This window comes from Myxocyprinus asiaticus, chromosome 25 (assembly GCF_019703515.2).
Source record: "Myxocyprinus asiaticus isolate MX2 ecotype Aquarium Trade chromosome 25, UBuf_Myxa_2, whole genome shotgun sequence".
Classification (NCBI taxonomy): domain Eukaryota; kingdom Metazoa; phylum Chordata; class Actinopteri; order Cypriniformes; family Catostomidae; genus Myxocyprinus; species Myxocyprinus asiaticus.
In genome coordinates, this window is record NC_059368.1 from 31,539,512 (window position 1) to 31,555,426 (window position 15,915).

General features: G+C 39.3%; 1 protein-coding gene and 1 pseudogene across 7 annotated transcripts in view; both read right to left on the minus strand.

Annotated features, from left to right (window-relative positions):
• The window catches only part of LOC127416091 (protein PRRC2C-like), a 73,905-nt gene extending 59,570 nt beyond the window's left edge, over positions 1 to 14,335 (minus strand). For 3 of the 7 annotated variants that reach the window (XR_007893038.1, XM_051655226.1, XM_051655222.1), the window contains exons 1-12: positions 14,285 to 14,334; positions 13,520 to 13,689; positions 10,627 to 10,804; positions 6,141 to 6,253; positions 5,514 to 5,639; positions 4,931 to 5,226; positions 3,919 to 3,998; positions 2,858 to 2,997; positions 2,643 to 2,730; positions 2,298 to 2,481; positions 1,309 to 1,888; positions 786 to 958 (exon numbers count right to left, since the gene is read on the minus strand). Coding sequence is in view for 6 of the 7 variants with exons in the window: in XM_051655226.1 (XP_051511186.1) it covers positions 786 to 958; positions 1,309 to 1,888; positions 2,298 to 2,481; positions 2,643 to 2,730; positions 2,858 to 2,997; positions 3,919 to 3,998; positions 4,931 to 5,226; positions 5,514 to 5,639; positions 6,141 to 6,253; positions 10,627 to 10,804; positions 13,520 to 13,634 (2,073 nt within the window). In the remaining variant the exon portion in view is untranslated. Of the gene's footprint in view, positions 1 to 785; positions 959 to 1,308; positions 1,889 to 2,297; positions 2,482 to 2,642; positions 2,731 to 2,857; positions 2,998 to 3,918; positions 3,999 to 4,930; positions 5,227 to 5,513; positions 5,640 to 6,140; positions 6,254 to 10,626; positions 10,805 to 13,519; positions 13,690 to 14,284 lie in introns of those variants that run through there. The other 4 variants (XM_051655224.1, XM_051655227.1, XM_051655225.1 and 1 more) reach the window with 3 other exon arrangements.
• A 717-nt stretch (positions 14,336 to 15,052) lies between these two features.
• Positions 15,053 to 15,915, minus strand: part of LOC127415997 (flavin-containing monooxygenase 5-like) — an 86,607-nt pseudogene continuing 85,744 nt past the window's right edge.

The window sequence follows — 15,915 nt, forward strand, 5'->3', positions numbered from 1 at the left end:
CACCCTCCTCGTCACACTGCGTTTTCGTGGACCCTGGTAATCCATTTGTGATCAGTAGAAGCTCAAATTAAAAAAAGTCTCATGTAACCACGTCAATCAATTGACATTCAACATTCAACTCAAGAAAATGTGAACCATTGCGCATTTCTATCCACTACGTCATACACATTATCGGAGCCCGCCTTGTCATAATGGAGCAGTTGAACGACCTCCTTGTTATGGGGAGAGATGTATTTGCGGTATTAGAGAAATTGTACATCATTTTAATAAATGGTGCCAAGAGATGACACAGAATGAGTGTAATATCTCATAAAATAAGAGCTGGAATGACTGCTATGTCCATATGCCGCCAGCCTCTGTATATCTGGGAGCGTATAACTCAAAACCATATACCTAAAAACTGTTCTTGTTTGTGATTTTGAGTACCCATTTTAATGGCGAGCTGTGGGTTAAACACTTCCGAATGTCAAGGGCTATGTTTGTAGAATTGCTTTGTTTTGAGGAAGAGCAGAGACACATGCACAAAAGGTCAAAACACGTCACTGTTGTGCGAATACTGTTTCCAAATCCTTAATACGCATTTCGACTTAACTCTAGAAAATCCACCTCTGCCTAATGCATAAACTTAAGTGAATTATAAAAGCTTTTGCACATATTAAGCATTTCCATTCAGGTTTTCTTAAGTGCAAATTTAAAATTCACATTAAAATAGTTGGATGGAACCCCAGCAATTGATGATTAAAAAGAAGCAGGCAAAATTCAAGACAAAGACAGTCTGAAAGCACCTGTTGTCTGAGGAATCTAGGTGGCAAAGACTTCTGGAACTGTTTAGAGTATCCAGAGGTGACTGAAGGGCGAACAGCAGCCCCTGTGTCTCCCTCATTTTCCAGTTGTGGAAGAGGTGTATCTTCACTAACAGAGTAATCCAGTCTGGACAGACACAACTGAGGCTCTTCAACTAAAAGTAAACGAAAACAAACAGTGTTCAATACAAAAGCCAAAGTCATCTCATTATTTAATGTGTGGTTAAACCTCTCCAAAATGAAAGTTCTGTTGTTGTTTAGGCATCCTCATATCGTTCCAAACCTATATGACTTTCTTCTGTGGAACACAAAAGGAGAAATTCTGAAGAATGTTCTATTCCCATAAAGTCAAAGGACGCTGAGGCAGTCCGTACTTCTAATCTCATTTTATGTTTTGAAGGAAGAAAGTCATATGAATTTAGAAAATGAGGGTGAATAAATCACAATATTCGTTTTTAGGTACATTATTCCTTTCAGGCGATTTTATCCATCCATACACCTTTACCTCGGGTCTCCTCGGCACTAAAGTAGTCTCTCATTGGTTGTCTCTCAACCGGTCTATGGACCTCCTCAGTTACAGCAGAAACAATCTTGCTTTGGGGTTCGGTAACAGCCCTGAGGACAGGAGGGCTAGGCTGCTGGGTAACAAATTGTGGTACCTCCTCCAAAGTGGGCTCTGTCCTTTCATGAGTTGGCATGGGAGGGCAGCGCTGCTGTTCAGGGGTAGGTGGAGGCTGAGGGGGAGGAGTTTCAGCAGGTATTTTAGGCACAGTTTCATTTACTTCCTGGTGATCAGTGTGAGTTTGCGTAGTTGGTTTAGTAGTTTCTAAAGTCATGGAAGGTCGCCGTTTCTCCTCCAGCTGTTTGAGTTTCTCTTTGCAGGCAGCAAGTCTCTGTTCTTCCATGAGCCGTTCCTCTTCCTCACGCCGTCTACGTGCACGTTCCACTGCCTCTGAGAGCTCTGATTGCTTCTTCCGTTTTTGTCGCCATGCCTCTGTTAACTCCTCAGCAGTAGGGGGTGCTGTAGTGGAAGGTTTTGTAACACGGGAGCCGCCACTTTCCATAGAACGTCCAACTTGTTGGCCCTGGACAATTTATAATATGGTATCGATTGCTTGAAACTAAAGTGATATTTTTTTAATTACTGAAAAGGGAAGCTAGCATTACAGGCTGTTATAGGACCATTCTGTAGTGTGAAAAAAAATATTTTATACCAATTTCTCCAATTCTTTTTTGACAATTTTAAAGCTTTTATGGTTTTAGTTTGCAAATTGTGTCACACTGCTGGATGGTTAAATGTAGTAGTAAAAAGCAATCAACTAATGATCAATTAAAAATGCCAAAAAAAAACTACACAAAATAACCAATTCAAGGACTAAGGTATACTTTAACCTAAAATTCTTGATGTTGAATAACAAAAAGTTAACTTAATAGCCAATTTCATGTCAAAAGAGAGTACTTTGCACTCGAGTGAATCCCCTGTGCATGCCATACCTGTTGGTCTTGTGAATGTGCCATCTTGCTATAATGGCCAATATTGCCATGGGAGGGAGCCCTGGTGTCTCCACTCTCTGCCCATGAGCTCTTGCTGTCACTCCTCTCCTCTCCTCCTCCTTTCCATCCCTCCTGGGCATCTGTGTTTCTTGGCCGCAGACGATCCACTTTAGTCATCCACTCCCTAAGTTTCAACAAAAAATAAAAAAATTATAATAAAGGTTATAGGACAAAGGCCCAATTTTTGCCAAGTATCAAAATGGTGCATTAAGTCCATAAATTGTCCATTTTGTGTATTAAAAAAAAAAAAAAACCTTTACATCACAAAGATAAAATAGTGCTCACCAGTTATCTCCTTTCTCTTTAGCTGAATGGTTTTCCTCATCATCACTAAAGTTCAGTTTTTCAGTATAGTCGACTTCCATCTGGGCACCTACATAAGACAGATTTTGTAAAGAAGCCTAGTTGCTGGCCACAGAAAATGACATTTAAACCTCTAGCTCTGGTTACGACAACCAAATGCAAAACCATAAACGTAAACAACCAGTTGTCTCTCTTACCTGCCCAGCCCTCATCTGCATCAGTGTCTAGATTGTCCAGCTCTTTTAATTCAGTGGCACTAACGATTGATGGCCTGTCTGGATCCTGCAGCCATGCCCGAGATGGAGGCTGGGTGGGTCTTCCACCAGACCGTGGACCCCTGGGGGAAGGAGAGGGAGAAAGAATTGAGGAAAGTGTATTTGCTTAATCTGATACAAATGCCTTAAAGTCCAATAAATATCCTAAAACACCAAATAAAGTCTTGTCATATAGGGATTTACTTTCAACTCATGCATAAACTTAATTTCAGTCATGTTCAGGATGTCAATGCCACTCAAAAATGAGTTAACGCTGTAAGCAGTGGAATTATTAGTTCCAATGGAACTACTGCAAAATTATCATCACCACAATCACCTAATGACTTAATCTCATTTGCATATAGCACCCCATTAAGTCTAGCAAGTCTCTATAATATCACCGCGACAAAATGTAAAGTGACAATGCCTATTGACCTGTTTCAGTGAAAACACTTTTTCCTCACAGCCGCCATATTTGTGACCATCAGCGGAAGGAAACAATAGCTGTGAATGGAAAAACACCGAGAAACGATATCAAGAAAAACATAAAATGCTTTTGATCATGGCAAGTCCCAGGAAAAGTTCATACAGGTCTGAAGACAGCACAAATATAGCCAAATTGAACTTTTGCGGATATTTAAAGACATTTTATCCACGATTAATCTCTGTAGGGCAGCAGGTCTGATGTGTGACTGGCGAGTACACGCCCATCGGCACATCACCGTAAACATCTCTCATTCAGAAGTTACAAATGTCTGTGTTGTTTTCTGGTCTGATTTTGTCACAATATTTCAAAACAACTGTGATAATCCCATCTGTATGAATGTAATAGCTGCTTTTAACTCCTGAAGGCGGCTTTTGTTGCAATGAATCTATATGGAATTTAGATCACAAACATGGCGGCGTGGTCATACAGTGATGTCACATACAACAGGTCAATAAGTCTTCGTTCCTACATGTTAAGCAAATTCAATTCTGCTTTCAGATCTTTTGTGATAACTTACTTTGATATTTCCTGTTGTACATGGTATCTAATGTTGGCTTGAGCAGGAGGAAAGGGCCCTCGAGGGTACGCATTGAACATCTGGAAAGACCAAGCACAGATTAAAATGATTATGTACATACTTGATAATCTGCACAAACAGCATTCATCAGTACAAAACAATACAGCAGCATGCCACATTCAGACTAGAGGTGCTCATCAATATAACAATTAAAAAGGAAGTAATTGCACTGGAATTATTTAAAGGTGAAATGCGTAATAAAAAAAAATTAAAAAATACTATTCCAGTTTAAATGCAAAGACAACTATAAGTAAACCACTGGTAGGTTGATTTCCTCAAAAAGCACTATGAGAAATTGGTCTGTTTTTTTCATCCTGAACATCCTGACCAATGCTGTGAGTTTGGGGAGGAACTATCTGTTTGTCTACCAATGACAGAACAGGGAACTGTTCTGGAAACCTGTTTGAAAAGCCCTAATTCCATTGAATATGCTGTAAGCGATTTTGTTCATGGAAAAGTATGCAAAAAATGTTCCTACTCCCTTAAAGATATTAATGCAATAAGTTTCATGAGATATCTCACTGGTCTCTGTGACAGCTGTAGACTTTGTAAACAGCAAACAAAAATGTGTCCGCGAACTGCAGACATTGATGCTTTTCACCTGTCAATTATTTTGCTCATTCTCATAGTGTTGTATTTGAAGCAGATCATTGAGGCTATGATTAATGTTTGTCAGTTGAGGGCGCTATTGCGTATTTATTGACAACTGCAGGAACAAAATGCTGCTATTTTGCTCGGATTTGGTCTCAAAATTATCTTTGGAGGGTGAGGTTTTGGAGTGAGGGAGCATGGCTAATTTAACAGCTCAGTCACGTGAAAGCTTCAGAACGTTAAAATCGCTTTATAGTGCCTTTAAGTGCTGCTAGTTGCTCCAAATTCATACACTTTAACTTTAACCAACAAGATCATGCACAGTAATATAAAAGAGTAGCTGAATTCTGTCATCACTCACATATGGTGGCATCATGCTCCTGAACTGGGCATGGAACTGAGATGACGAAAACGCTCCCAGTGGCTGCTGCCCACCATTGAGTTTATGCTGAGGGCCAGTAGGTGGGAGTCTGTCTCTGGCATCTCTCTTTTCTCTGCCCTCCCCAACAGAGGGTTTCCCTGTCTCATCAGAGTCACCGGAGGGAGATGGTGTTCCTCGACCCACCCCTGTTTCCTCAGGGGGCTTACTGTCTGTCTCAGAGGGGCTGGGAGCAATATTTAGGTTCCTACCTCCACCTTCTCGCCAGCTACCCACATCTGAGCAAAGGTTGGCAAGACATGACAGAAGTGAGAGAAAGAAAATGAAGAATGCTTTCAGACTTTATTCTAGTTAGAATATAGAGTACACAAAATACTGTCACAAAACAATTAATGATAGACCTTTTTTTAGAGAAGCCGCCAAATTAAATTTGACAAAAAAAGCAAGGCTGTAAGGTATAGAAATACTGCTCAATGTAAGTAATCATCAAGTACCAAGGGAAAAAAACAAAACAAAACTTTTGCATCCAGGATGGTATGTAAGGACTGGAGAATGATGATCTTACTCTGAGGTCTGAGGCTGGGGCCCGGTCCATAGGGCTCATCTTCCTGGTCACCTGATTTCTCCACCTCTCCTGCCGCCTGCAGACTTGGAAACTCCTGATGGAACTGACTGCTCATGCGAGGAGCTCCTGCACATGCAGTACCATTTAAGTAATGAGTTCTTCACTTGAGCAACTGAAATAAAGGTATGACAACTCTGCTGCACAATAAGAGCTGCACGATATGGAGTAAAAGTTGTTGGATAATGCGATAATCATATGATGCCATCAGAGCGCACAGATCATCAGTACAAAGGACTGTCTTTCCTAAAGATCACAAAAATAGTTATCTTTTGTTCCAAAATGCATACAGACTACATTAACTACATATCCACAAATGTGACTATTTTAGTTGGTAGAGACACACGATTTTAGTCTCAGCTTTCAAATAATTTCAGTTTTATTAAGAAATTCAAACAATAAATGTTGTTCTGATGCTCTTTAATGCTGCGCGTGACAGATTGCGGCAGCTGCCAATTCAAACTGAGTGGGCACAACGCTCTCTCCGACTCATTGTATGATAAAACATGAATGAACATCAGAGGGTATAGTTTAAGAATTATGAGTTGGTTTAGAGAAGAAAAAGTGTACCGTCCTGCTGCCCAGACTGTTTGCTGTTGGCCCAGGAGCGGCTGCCTCCCAGAGGGGCATCAGTGGTCTGGGGCACAGATGGTGTAGGCTGTGGTGGAGGGGTCTCTTGCTGCCTACAATCATAAGAGAATTTGTTTGCATTGGATTTAATTGTCATATCAGCTTCAAAGGCTATTTTATGGCAAATACAGGAAGTAATCAAACAATTGATAAATGCAACACAATTTGTAAAAAAATAATACAGGGAAAAAGGAAATCAATCATAGAGAGAAAACTGTAAGCGGTACTGCAGTATTTTTAAAAGTCAATAAAAATAGGAGGCCTGGGTAGCTCAGTGTTGAAGACGCTGGCTACCACCCCTGGAGTTCGCTAGTTCGAATCCCAGGGCGTGCTGAGTGACTCCAGCCAGGTCTCCTAAGCAACCAAATTGGCCCGGTTGCTAGGGAGGGTACAGTCACATGGGGTAACCTCCTCGTGATTGCTATAATGTGGTTCGTTCTCGGTGGGGCGCATGGTGAGTTGAGCGTGGTTGTGTGGGTGGCGTGAAGCCTCCTTTGTCTCCACGGCAATGCGCTCAACCAGCCATGTGATAAGATGTGCGGGTTGACGATCTCAGACGAACTGGGATTTGTCCTCCACCACCCGGACTGAGGCGAATCACTATGTGACCACGAGGACTTAAAAGCACATTGGGAATTGGCCATTCCAAATTGGGAGAAAAAGTTCAATAAAAATATCCTGAAGAGGTATGAAGGAATATGTAAGTAATTCATGTTAACACACAAACCTGTTCTCATAACAGGCACTACAACTCTGATCCATCAACAAATTAGGATGCTTTAACAAAAGTGGCACCAAGTCACTAAAACAATTTAAATTTCTTATACAATGAATCCAAAATGAAGCAACAACAGCGAAGGTGCTGGTATATTGGTCAAATCTGTACAGGGCCTCTGTACTGGTTAGTCTAAGTGCTTAAATGCTGACTAGTGATTTGCAAATGGACAGTAAATTGTGGAAATACAAGACTTGTTTATTCTTATGATAAGCAGTCAAGTAAGATTAGAACAAGTGGTTGCAGATGGTTGTCCTCTAATGTTGTGGAAAAGAGGCAAAAGCAGGGTTCCCACATCTTTGGAATATGAAATTTCTATGACTACTCTAGTCTTTTGTGATTACTAGATTAATTATTTTAGCACAGAATATAACTACAGGTGCTGGTCATATACAGGTGCATCTCAATAAATTAGAATGTCGTGGAAAAGTTCATTTATTTCAGTAATTCAACTCAAATTGTGAAACTCGTGTATTAAATAAATTCAATGCACACAGACTGAAGTAGTTTAAGTCTTTGGTTCTTTTAATTGTGATGATTTTGGCTCACATTTAACAAAAACCCACCAATTCACTATCTCAAAAAATTAGAATATGGTGACATGCCAATCAGCTAATCAACTCAAAACACCTGCAAAGGTTTCCTGAGCCTTCAAAATGGTCTCTCAGTTTGGTTCACTAGGCTACACAATCATGGGGAAGACTGCTGATCTGACAGTTGTCCAGAAGACAATCATTGACACCCTTCATAAGGAGGGTAAGCCACAAACATTCATTGCCAAAGAAGCTGGCTGTTCACAGAGTGCTGTATCCAAGCATGTAAACAGAGAGTTGAGTGGAAGGAAAAAGTGTGGAAGAAAAAGATGCACAACCAACCGAGAGAACCGCAGCCTTATGAGGATTGTCAAGCAAAATCGATTCAAGAATTTGGGTGAACTTCACAAGGAATGGACTGAGGCTGGGGTCAAGGCATCAAGAGCCACCACACACAGATATGTCAAGGAATTTGGCTACAGTTGTCGTATTCCTCTTGTTAAGCCACTCCTGAACCACAGTCAACATCAGAGGCGTCTTACCTGGGCTAAGGAGAAGAAAAACTGGACTGTTGCCCAGTGGTCCAAAGTCCTCTTTTCAGATGAGAGCAAGTTTTGTATTTAATTTGGAAACCAAGGTCCTAGAGTCTGGAGGAAGGGTGGAGAAGCTCATAGCCCAAGTTGCTTGAAGTCCAGTGTTAAGTTTCCACAGTCTGTGATGATTTGGGGTGCAATGTCATCTGCTGGTGTTGGTCCATTGTGTTTTTTGAAAACCAAAGTCACTGCACACGTTTACCAAGAAATTTTGGAGCACTTCATGCTTCCTTCTGCTGACCAGCTTTTTAAAGATGCTGATTTCATTTTCCAGCAGGATTTGGCACCTGCCCACACTGCCAAAAGCACCAAAAGTTGGTTAAATGGCCATGGTGTTGGTGTGCTTGACTGGCCAGCAAACTCACCAGACATGAACCCCATAGAGAATCTATGGGGTATTGTCAAGAGGAAAATGAGAAACAAGAGACCAAAAAATGCAGATGAGCTGAAGGCCACTGTCAAAGAAACCTGGGCTTCCATACCACCTCAGCAGTGCCACAAACTGATCACCTCTATGCCCCGCCAAATTGAGGCAGTAATTAAAGCAAAAGGAGCCCCTACCAAGTATTGAGTACATATACAGTAAATGAACATACTTTCCAGAAGGCCAACAATTCACTAAAAATGTTTTTTGTATTGGTCTTATGATGTATTCTAATTTTTTGAGATAGTGAATTGGTGGGTTTTTGTTAAATGTGAGCAAAATCATCACTATTAAAAGAACCAAAGACTTAAACTACTTCAGTCTGTGTGCATTGAATTTATTTAATACACGAGTTTCACAATTTTAGTTGAATTACTGAAATAAATGAACTTTTCCACGACATTCTAATTTATTGAGATGCACCTGTAATTAGAATATCATCAAAAAGTTGATTTATTTCACTAATTCCATTCAAAAAGTGAAACTTGTATATTATATTCATTCATTACACACAGACTGATATATTTCAAATGTTTATTTCTTTTAATTTTGATGATTATAACTGACAACTAAGGAAAATCCCAAATTCAGTATCTCAGAAAATTAGAATATTGTGAAAAGGTTCAATATTGAAGACACCTGGTGCCACACTCTAATCAGCTAATTAACTCAAAACACCTGCAAAGCCCTTTAAATGGTCTCTCAGTCTAGTTCTGTACGCTACACAATCATGGGGAAGACTGCTGACTTGACAGTTGTCCAAAAGACGACCATTGACACGTTGCACAAGGAGGGCAAGACACAAAATGTCATTGCAAAAGAGGCTGGCTGTTCACAGAGCTCTGTGTCCAAGCACATTAATAGAGAGGCGAAGGGAAGGAAAAGATGTGGTAGAAAAAAAGTGTACAAGCAATAGGGATAACCACACCCTGGAGAGGATTGTGAAACAAAACCCATTCAAAAATGTGGGAGAGAACCACTACGCACAGACGTATGCAAGACATGGGTTTCAGCTGTCGCATTCCTTGTGTCAAGCCACTCTTGAACAACAGACAGCGTCTGAAGCGTCTCGCCTGGGCTAAAGACAAAAAGGACTGGACTGCTGCTGAGTGGTCCAAAGTTATGTTCTCTGATGAAAGTAAATTTTGCATTTCCTTTGGAAATCAGGGTCCCAGAGTCTGGAGGATGAGAGGAGAGGCACACAATCCACGTTGCATGAGGTCCAGTGTAAAGTTTCCACAGTCAGTGATGGTTTGGGGTGCCATGTCATCTGCTGGTGTTGGTCCACTGTGTTTTCTGAGGTCCAAGGTCAACGCAGCCATATACCAGGAAGTTTTAGAGCACTTCATGCTTCCTGCTGCTGACCAACTTTATGGAGATGCAGATTTCATTTTCCAACAGGACTTGGCACCTGCACACAGTGCCAAAGCAACCAGTATCTGGTTTAAGGACCATGGTATCCCTGTTCTTAATTGGCCAGCAAACTCGCCTGACCTTAACCCCATAGAAAATCTATGGGGTATTGTGAAGAGGAAGATAAGATATGCCAGACCCAACAATGCAGAAGAGCTGAAGGCCACTATCAGAGCAACCTGGGCTCTCATAACACCTGAGCAGTGCCACAGACTGATTGACTCCATGCCATGCCGCATTGCTGCAGTAATTCAGGCAAAAGGAGCCCCAACTAAGTATTGAGTGCTGTACATGCTCATACTTTTCATGTTCATACTTTTCAGTTGGCCAAGATTTCTAAAAATCCTTTCTTTGTATTGGTCTTAAGTAATATTCTAATTTTCTGAGATACTGAATTTGGGATTTTCCTTAGTTGTCAGTTATAATCATCAAAATTAAAAGAAATAAACATTTGATATATATCAGTCTGTGTGTAATGAATGAATATAATATATAAGTTTCACTTTTTGAATGGAATTAGTGAAATAAATCAACTTTTTGATGATATTCTAATTATATGACCAGCACCTGTAGGTAAATGTATACTCACTATAGAAATTTCAATGACTACTTACAAATGTATTAATTCCCAAGAATTTTTCAGTAATGGGGTGGGGGGGAAGAACCCTGCAAAAAGAATATGCTTTACCGTTCGTCTCCTGGCTGATCTTGTCTGGAGGCCCACCCACTGCCGTCCTTGGGTACAATGCTAACGTTGGGGTCGTTGCCTTTGTTCTCAGCTTTTAGGCTGGGCAGGTTGGCTGGAGGGGGCATGCGTCGACTGACCGCGACTTTGCCCAGACTTTGGAGCCCATGTCTGGCAGCAACTTGGAGGAAGAAAACAAATTTATATTTCTGCCAAAAATGTCAATGATATTTAAAAAAGCACATCCTCAATACAATAGAAGTGATGTCATAACAAATGTGTATTTGCTCTCTTTTTCCACCTTTTCTCTTTTTTTGCTCTCTTTGATCCAGCCAGGACGCTGGTTGGGGGTCAGTGAATGACGGTGAAAGACTGTAGTCTAGGGCTGCAACAACTAATTGATAAAATCAATAAATAACGATAATGAAAATCATCGACAACGAATTTCATTATTGATTAGTTGGATATATGCAGCCAGCACGGAGAAGCTTCACCAGTGAAGTCACTTTACAGCCCAGTGAAAATGTGTTGCATAATGAAACTCATTTGAAAAATGACGGAGACAAATTGAAGTGGAAAAAACACGACCCAAGATAACCAGAGGACAAGAGCACTTTATAAACACTTCAAAGATCATAGTTAGCATACAGTTTAATGTGGAGCGGTTGCTGCGTCAGGTGCGTTAACAGTGCTTGTGCTGTCTGATGCGCTCAAGAGTTGTTTCTCTCCAGTGCACAACTTACATGTTACTGCTATTTTCTATGTTTTATAATGAATACATGTTATGAATTCAAAATCAGGAGCGTATTTCAGGGTACTTTGCAAAACTGTTTGTTTTACCACATGCAAGTCTCCGTTAAACTTTACTGAGCAAACGTGAGTGCGCATTCACGTCAATCAAACTGATCGCAATGGAGAAAGGGAGCACCATCATTTTGATTAAACACGTCGTGCAACATCATACCGTGCTTTCAATTTCAATGTAATCAATCGTGCAGCTTTCATGGATGTCATGGTCATGTGTGCCGGTTTTTGAAGTGTTTTAGATCGTTTCTCATCATGTAACCGCATGTAATACAATGAGCACCAGGATGAGACTTTTCAGCGCACGAGTGAATCTGCACTGCGTTTGTAGATGATTGTACCATGTTAAACTGTACATAATACCGAACATAATGTATAATAACGTTAAGGGTCCTGATATTTGATAGTCCTGATTGTCAAATGTCTGATTTCACCAGTAAATTTATACTATGGCAATTATTATTTTACTGGATAAGCATGCACTACCCTTAATTTATTTTTGAAAAGAATACTTTAGAAACATGTAATCAGTGACAATATGGTTTTAAAACTTACAGTATTAAAAAATTTTCCTCCCCAATTTGGCATGCCAAATTCCCAATGTGCTCTAGGTCCTCGTGATGGCGTAGTGACTCGCCTCAATCCGGGTGGCGGAGGACGAATCTCAGTTGCCTCCACGTCTGAGACCGCCAATCCACGCATCTTATCACATGGCTTGTTGAGCGCGTTACCATGGAGACCTAGTGCATGTGGAGGCTCACGCTATTCTCTGCGGCATCCACACACAACTCACCACGTGCCCCACCGAAAGCGAGAACCACATTATAGTGACCACGAGAAGGTTACCCCAACATGATTGAACCTACCCTAGCAACCAGGCCAATTGGTTGCTTAGGAAGCCTGACTGGAGTCACTCAGCACGCCCTGAACTCGCGACTCCAGGTGTGTTAGTCAGCATCTTGCTCCCCACAATATTAATTTAAAATATATAAAATGTATGTAATCAGTAACAGTGAACAAGTATATGGATCTAACATAATTATGTATTTTTTCAGCTGGGCAAAATGATTAATATTTCTATTCTGGTGTCACCATTACCCTCTGCTGAGCTGAATTTTTTTTTGTCCCACTCCATCACTAATGGATCATTTTACTCTTTAATAAACAGTACTTTTTAAGTTTTACAAGTAAAGGAAAGGAACTGTTTTGCATATGTCCTGAAAGTAATAATAATAATAATAATAATAATAAAAATCAAATATAACTATTCAGGCTTTGTTCAAAGTTTTGTGAGAGTATAGGATCGTTCAGTACAGTAAACCAAACCAAATCTTAAAAAAATAAAATGTTTTAATAAAATACAGGACATTTTGTTACTTATTCGATTAATCGAAGAAATAATCAAAGCTCAATCGATTATCAAAATCATTTTTAGTTGCAGCCCTACTTTAGGCCATCAGTCCACACTCTACTCTCATCAATAATTCTTATTTTAACAGTGAGTGGACTGTCAGAGGGCAAATTATCTCAACTGGACCATTAATTTAAATGGGTGGATTGAACAAAAATGTCCAGGTCACATACCACCCCAAAATCAAAAGGAGAAAAGATTACAAAAACAAAATTAAGCCTACTTTAAGACCATTAAGATTTTATTTTGATATAATTTTCATGGCACCCCACCCCCACAATTTCATGATCATTATGTGTCCAAACATTCAACTTTGAGTTGTTTTGTTCAGCCTATTATTTGTGATTCTTATGACAGTATTTTTATATGAAATGTACAGGAAAAACTCACATGCGAAAGGGTTAAAATTAGCATAAAAGGAGTACTAAAAATTCAAGCAATACAAATACTTTACAATGTGGATAATATATAATATACCTGTCATGAAAATAATGTCTTACATCTAATAATGTCTTATGTCTAATAATAACTTATTTCTTATGATTGTCGTGAAACGTGACCTTGACATGTTCTTAGCAGGTGTCAAGAGATTCACTCAAATATAACATCACCAAGCTCACACTTCTGAAAGCAATTAAACTCATCAACAACCTTTTTTGTAAGGACGGTCAAGTTTCTCACCTGGTGTTTTCTGGGTCTCCAGAGACTTGCCCTTGTAAGTGTTGAATAGGCTAAGGGTTGCATACTTGGTCTTGCCATCCTTTGCCTTGGTGCTCTGCCCTGACTTCTCTGACATTTCGCTGGAAACTCATTGAGTCTGGTCCTGCGGCAACACCCCTCAGAACCAGCCCCTTGGAAAAAGACAGAAATCAAAAGACTGAGTGAGCTGAGAGGAAACCGAGATGCATTTTCTTCTATATACTGTCTTCAGTCAGTACTTTTACATGCACATTTATAATCAAGCTACTGCAGGCTTTTTTGCATCGTCGAGCTACAGTCTTGATCTGTCTGTCTGGATTCAGCAGTGCTGTTGTGCATATCCACGAGCCCGCAATTTAGGTGCGTCACTTGCACTTTTTTTTTTTTTTTTTTTACGTAAATACAAATAGATTAGATAATAAAAACTTATTTAACAGGACATACATGTATAACAACTATCTACACTACTGAATCACAGTGGTTCCCCACACAGATTTTACACTGACATCAATTGGCAAAGCTATTGGAAATTTTGAAACCAAAACTAAGTGCAATAACTACTTTAGTCAAACAATAATCCCAAAATGTCCAAACTAGAGGTCGACCAATCGTTGGTTTTGCCGATACAATAACTAAGGTGGGAAAACCGACCTAGCCAATTAATCTGATGATAGTTTTTAAAGTTTACAATATGAATGAAAACTTTCCACTCAATGTAAAATAGTGCTGAACTGTAGCAAGTATTACTTTCCATGGCGATACTTTAATACATTTCTCACACACTGGTATCTTCTTCAAAGCCTTTCCCATCTGAAATGAATGAAAACATTAATACAAATATTACAGGTCAAATGTGTTTTTTATTCAGCAGTAACATAAAACATTGCCTTTCAAAGCCAAATAGAGACAGTATGCTTCATCACTTGACAATATTTATTATATTATTTTATTGTCATATTAAATCTATGAATGATGTACAAGGGAGAGAGAAAAAGGGACTGAAATAAAATCAACTCAAGTCTTGTCTTTTTAAAGGTAATTTTAGAATGGCATTGTTTGTTATATATCCACATGCCCTCTCATGAATATAAAATTTATATTTCAGACATATATATATTTTACAATGCTCTTAAGTTTTTTTTTGTACATAACTACATCAAACAAATTTGGAAGCTTGAATAGAAGTTCATTTTGTCAGAACAGAGAAAAGTTTTTCACCAAAAAATGTACTGTGCTCACACTTCAACTTCTGAAGCAACTGAACGGCCGAGCAAAAACAAAAACTCATGCAGCATATTCAAATAAGGTTGGTAATAATGATTGATTTACTACTGATAATTAACTTATAAATTCACCTCTTCCGAGCGCTCATGTTTATAATCTGACTGAAATAGGGCTGAAATGATTAGTTGACGTTATCGACAACGTCAACAATAAGAAAAATTTTGGACAACATTTTTCCTTGTCAAATAGTCGTTTGATCTCATTTAACGTAACATGAGATCACATTAAACTCTAATGATGATGAATGAGAGCAGCACTACAGCTCGTAACTGACTGAGGAGAGGAAGAAAACACATCTCACAGTCTAGATGCACTCTAAACTTTCCAAACAGCTTCAGGTGATGAAGATCGCAAAATATGAGGGAATTATAATGCAAAAATTCAAAAGTAAATACAGAAGCACTCTCGTTATGAAATAAGCAGAGCCGGAGCTGCCGCGCCGCTGAAGCAAAACTTGCGTGTCGAGTGTCTTTAAAGGAAACACCACAGCGTTACATCTTTAATGCAGGTCTATTTCATGCGTTATAGCTTTAATAAAGTTCAAATAATAAGGAATCAGCTCATGTAAATAACTACAAACTCCGAAACTGGCATTTCTCTGTGCGGTCATTGCCTCTTCTATGAGTTACGAAGTGTCCCGATCTAAGGGGAAGAGATTGAAACTGCACCCGGCTGAGGTACACTCTGTTGCAGGACACTCATCCCTTGAGTGCGCACACTTAATGCAGCTAGATTATAACGTGATGGCTCGCGACTTATTGAATCATAATATTTGTCACTGTGCATTTCTTATTGTGAAGAAAATTGGCAATATGCAGCTTTATTAATAAGAGAGAGTTTGTTTTTTGTGATTTAAAGATGGACTGAAGTGAACAAAAAGGTGAGAGAGGGTAGTCTTCGCCCCATTATACACTGCAACAAAATATGTTTTTGATTTGTTTTTGTTTTGGCTTGTTTTCCAATATAAATATCTAAAACTCCTTTAAAACAATGTACATTTAAGCAGCTATACTGCAGTAAAATTATTTATTTATTTAATCTGAGAATGTTGAATATAATATTAAAAATACAAATATTTTAAAATATCTAAAAAT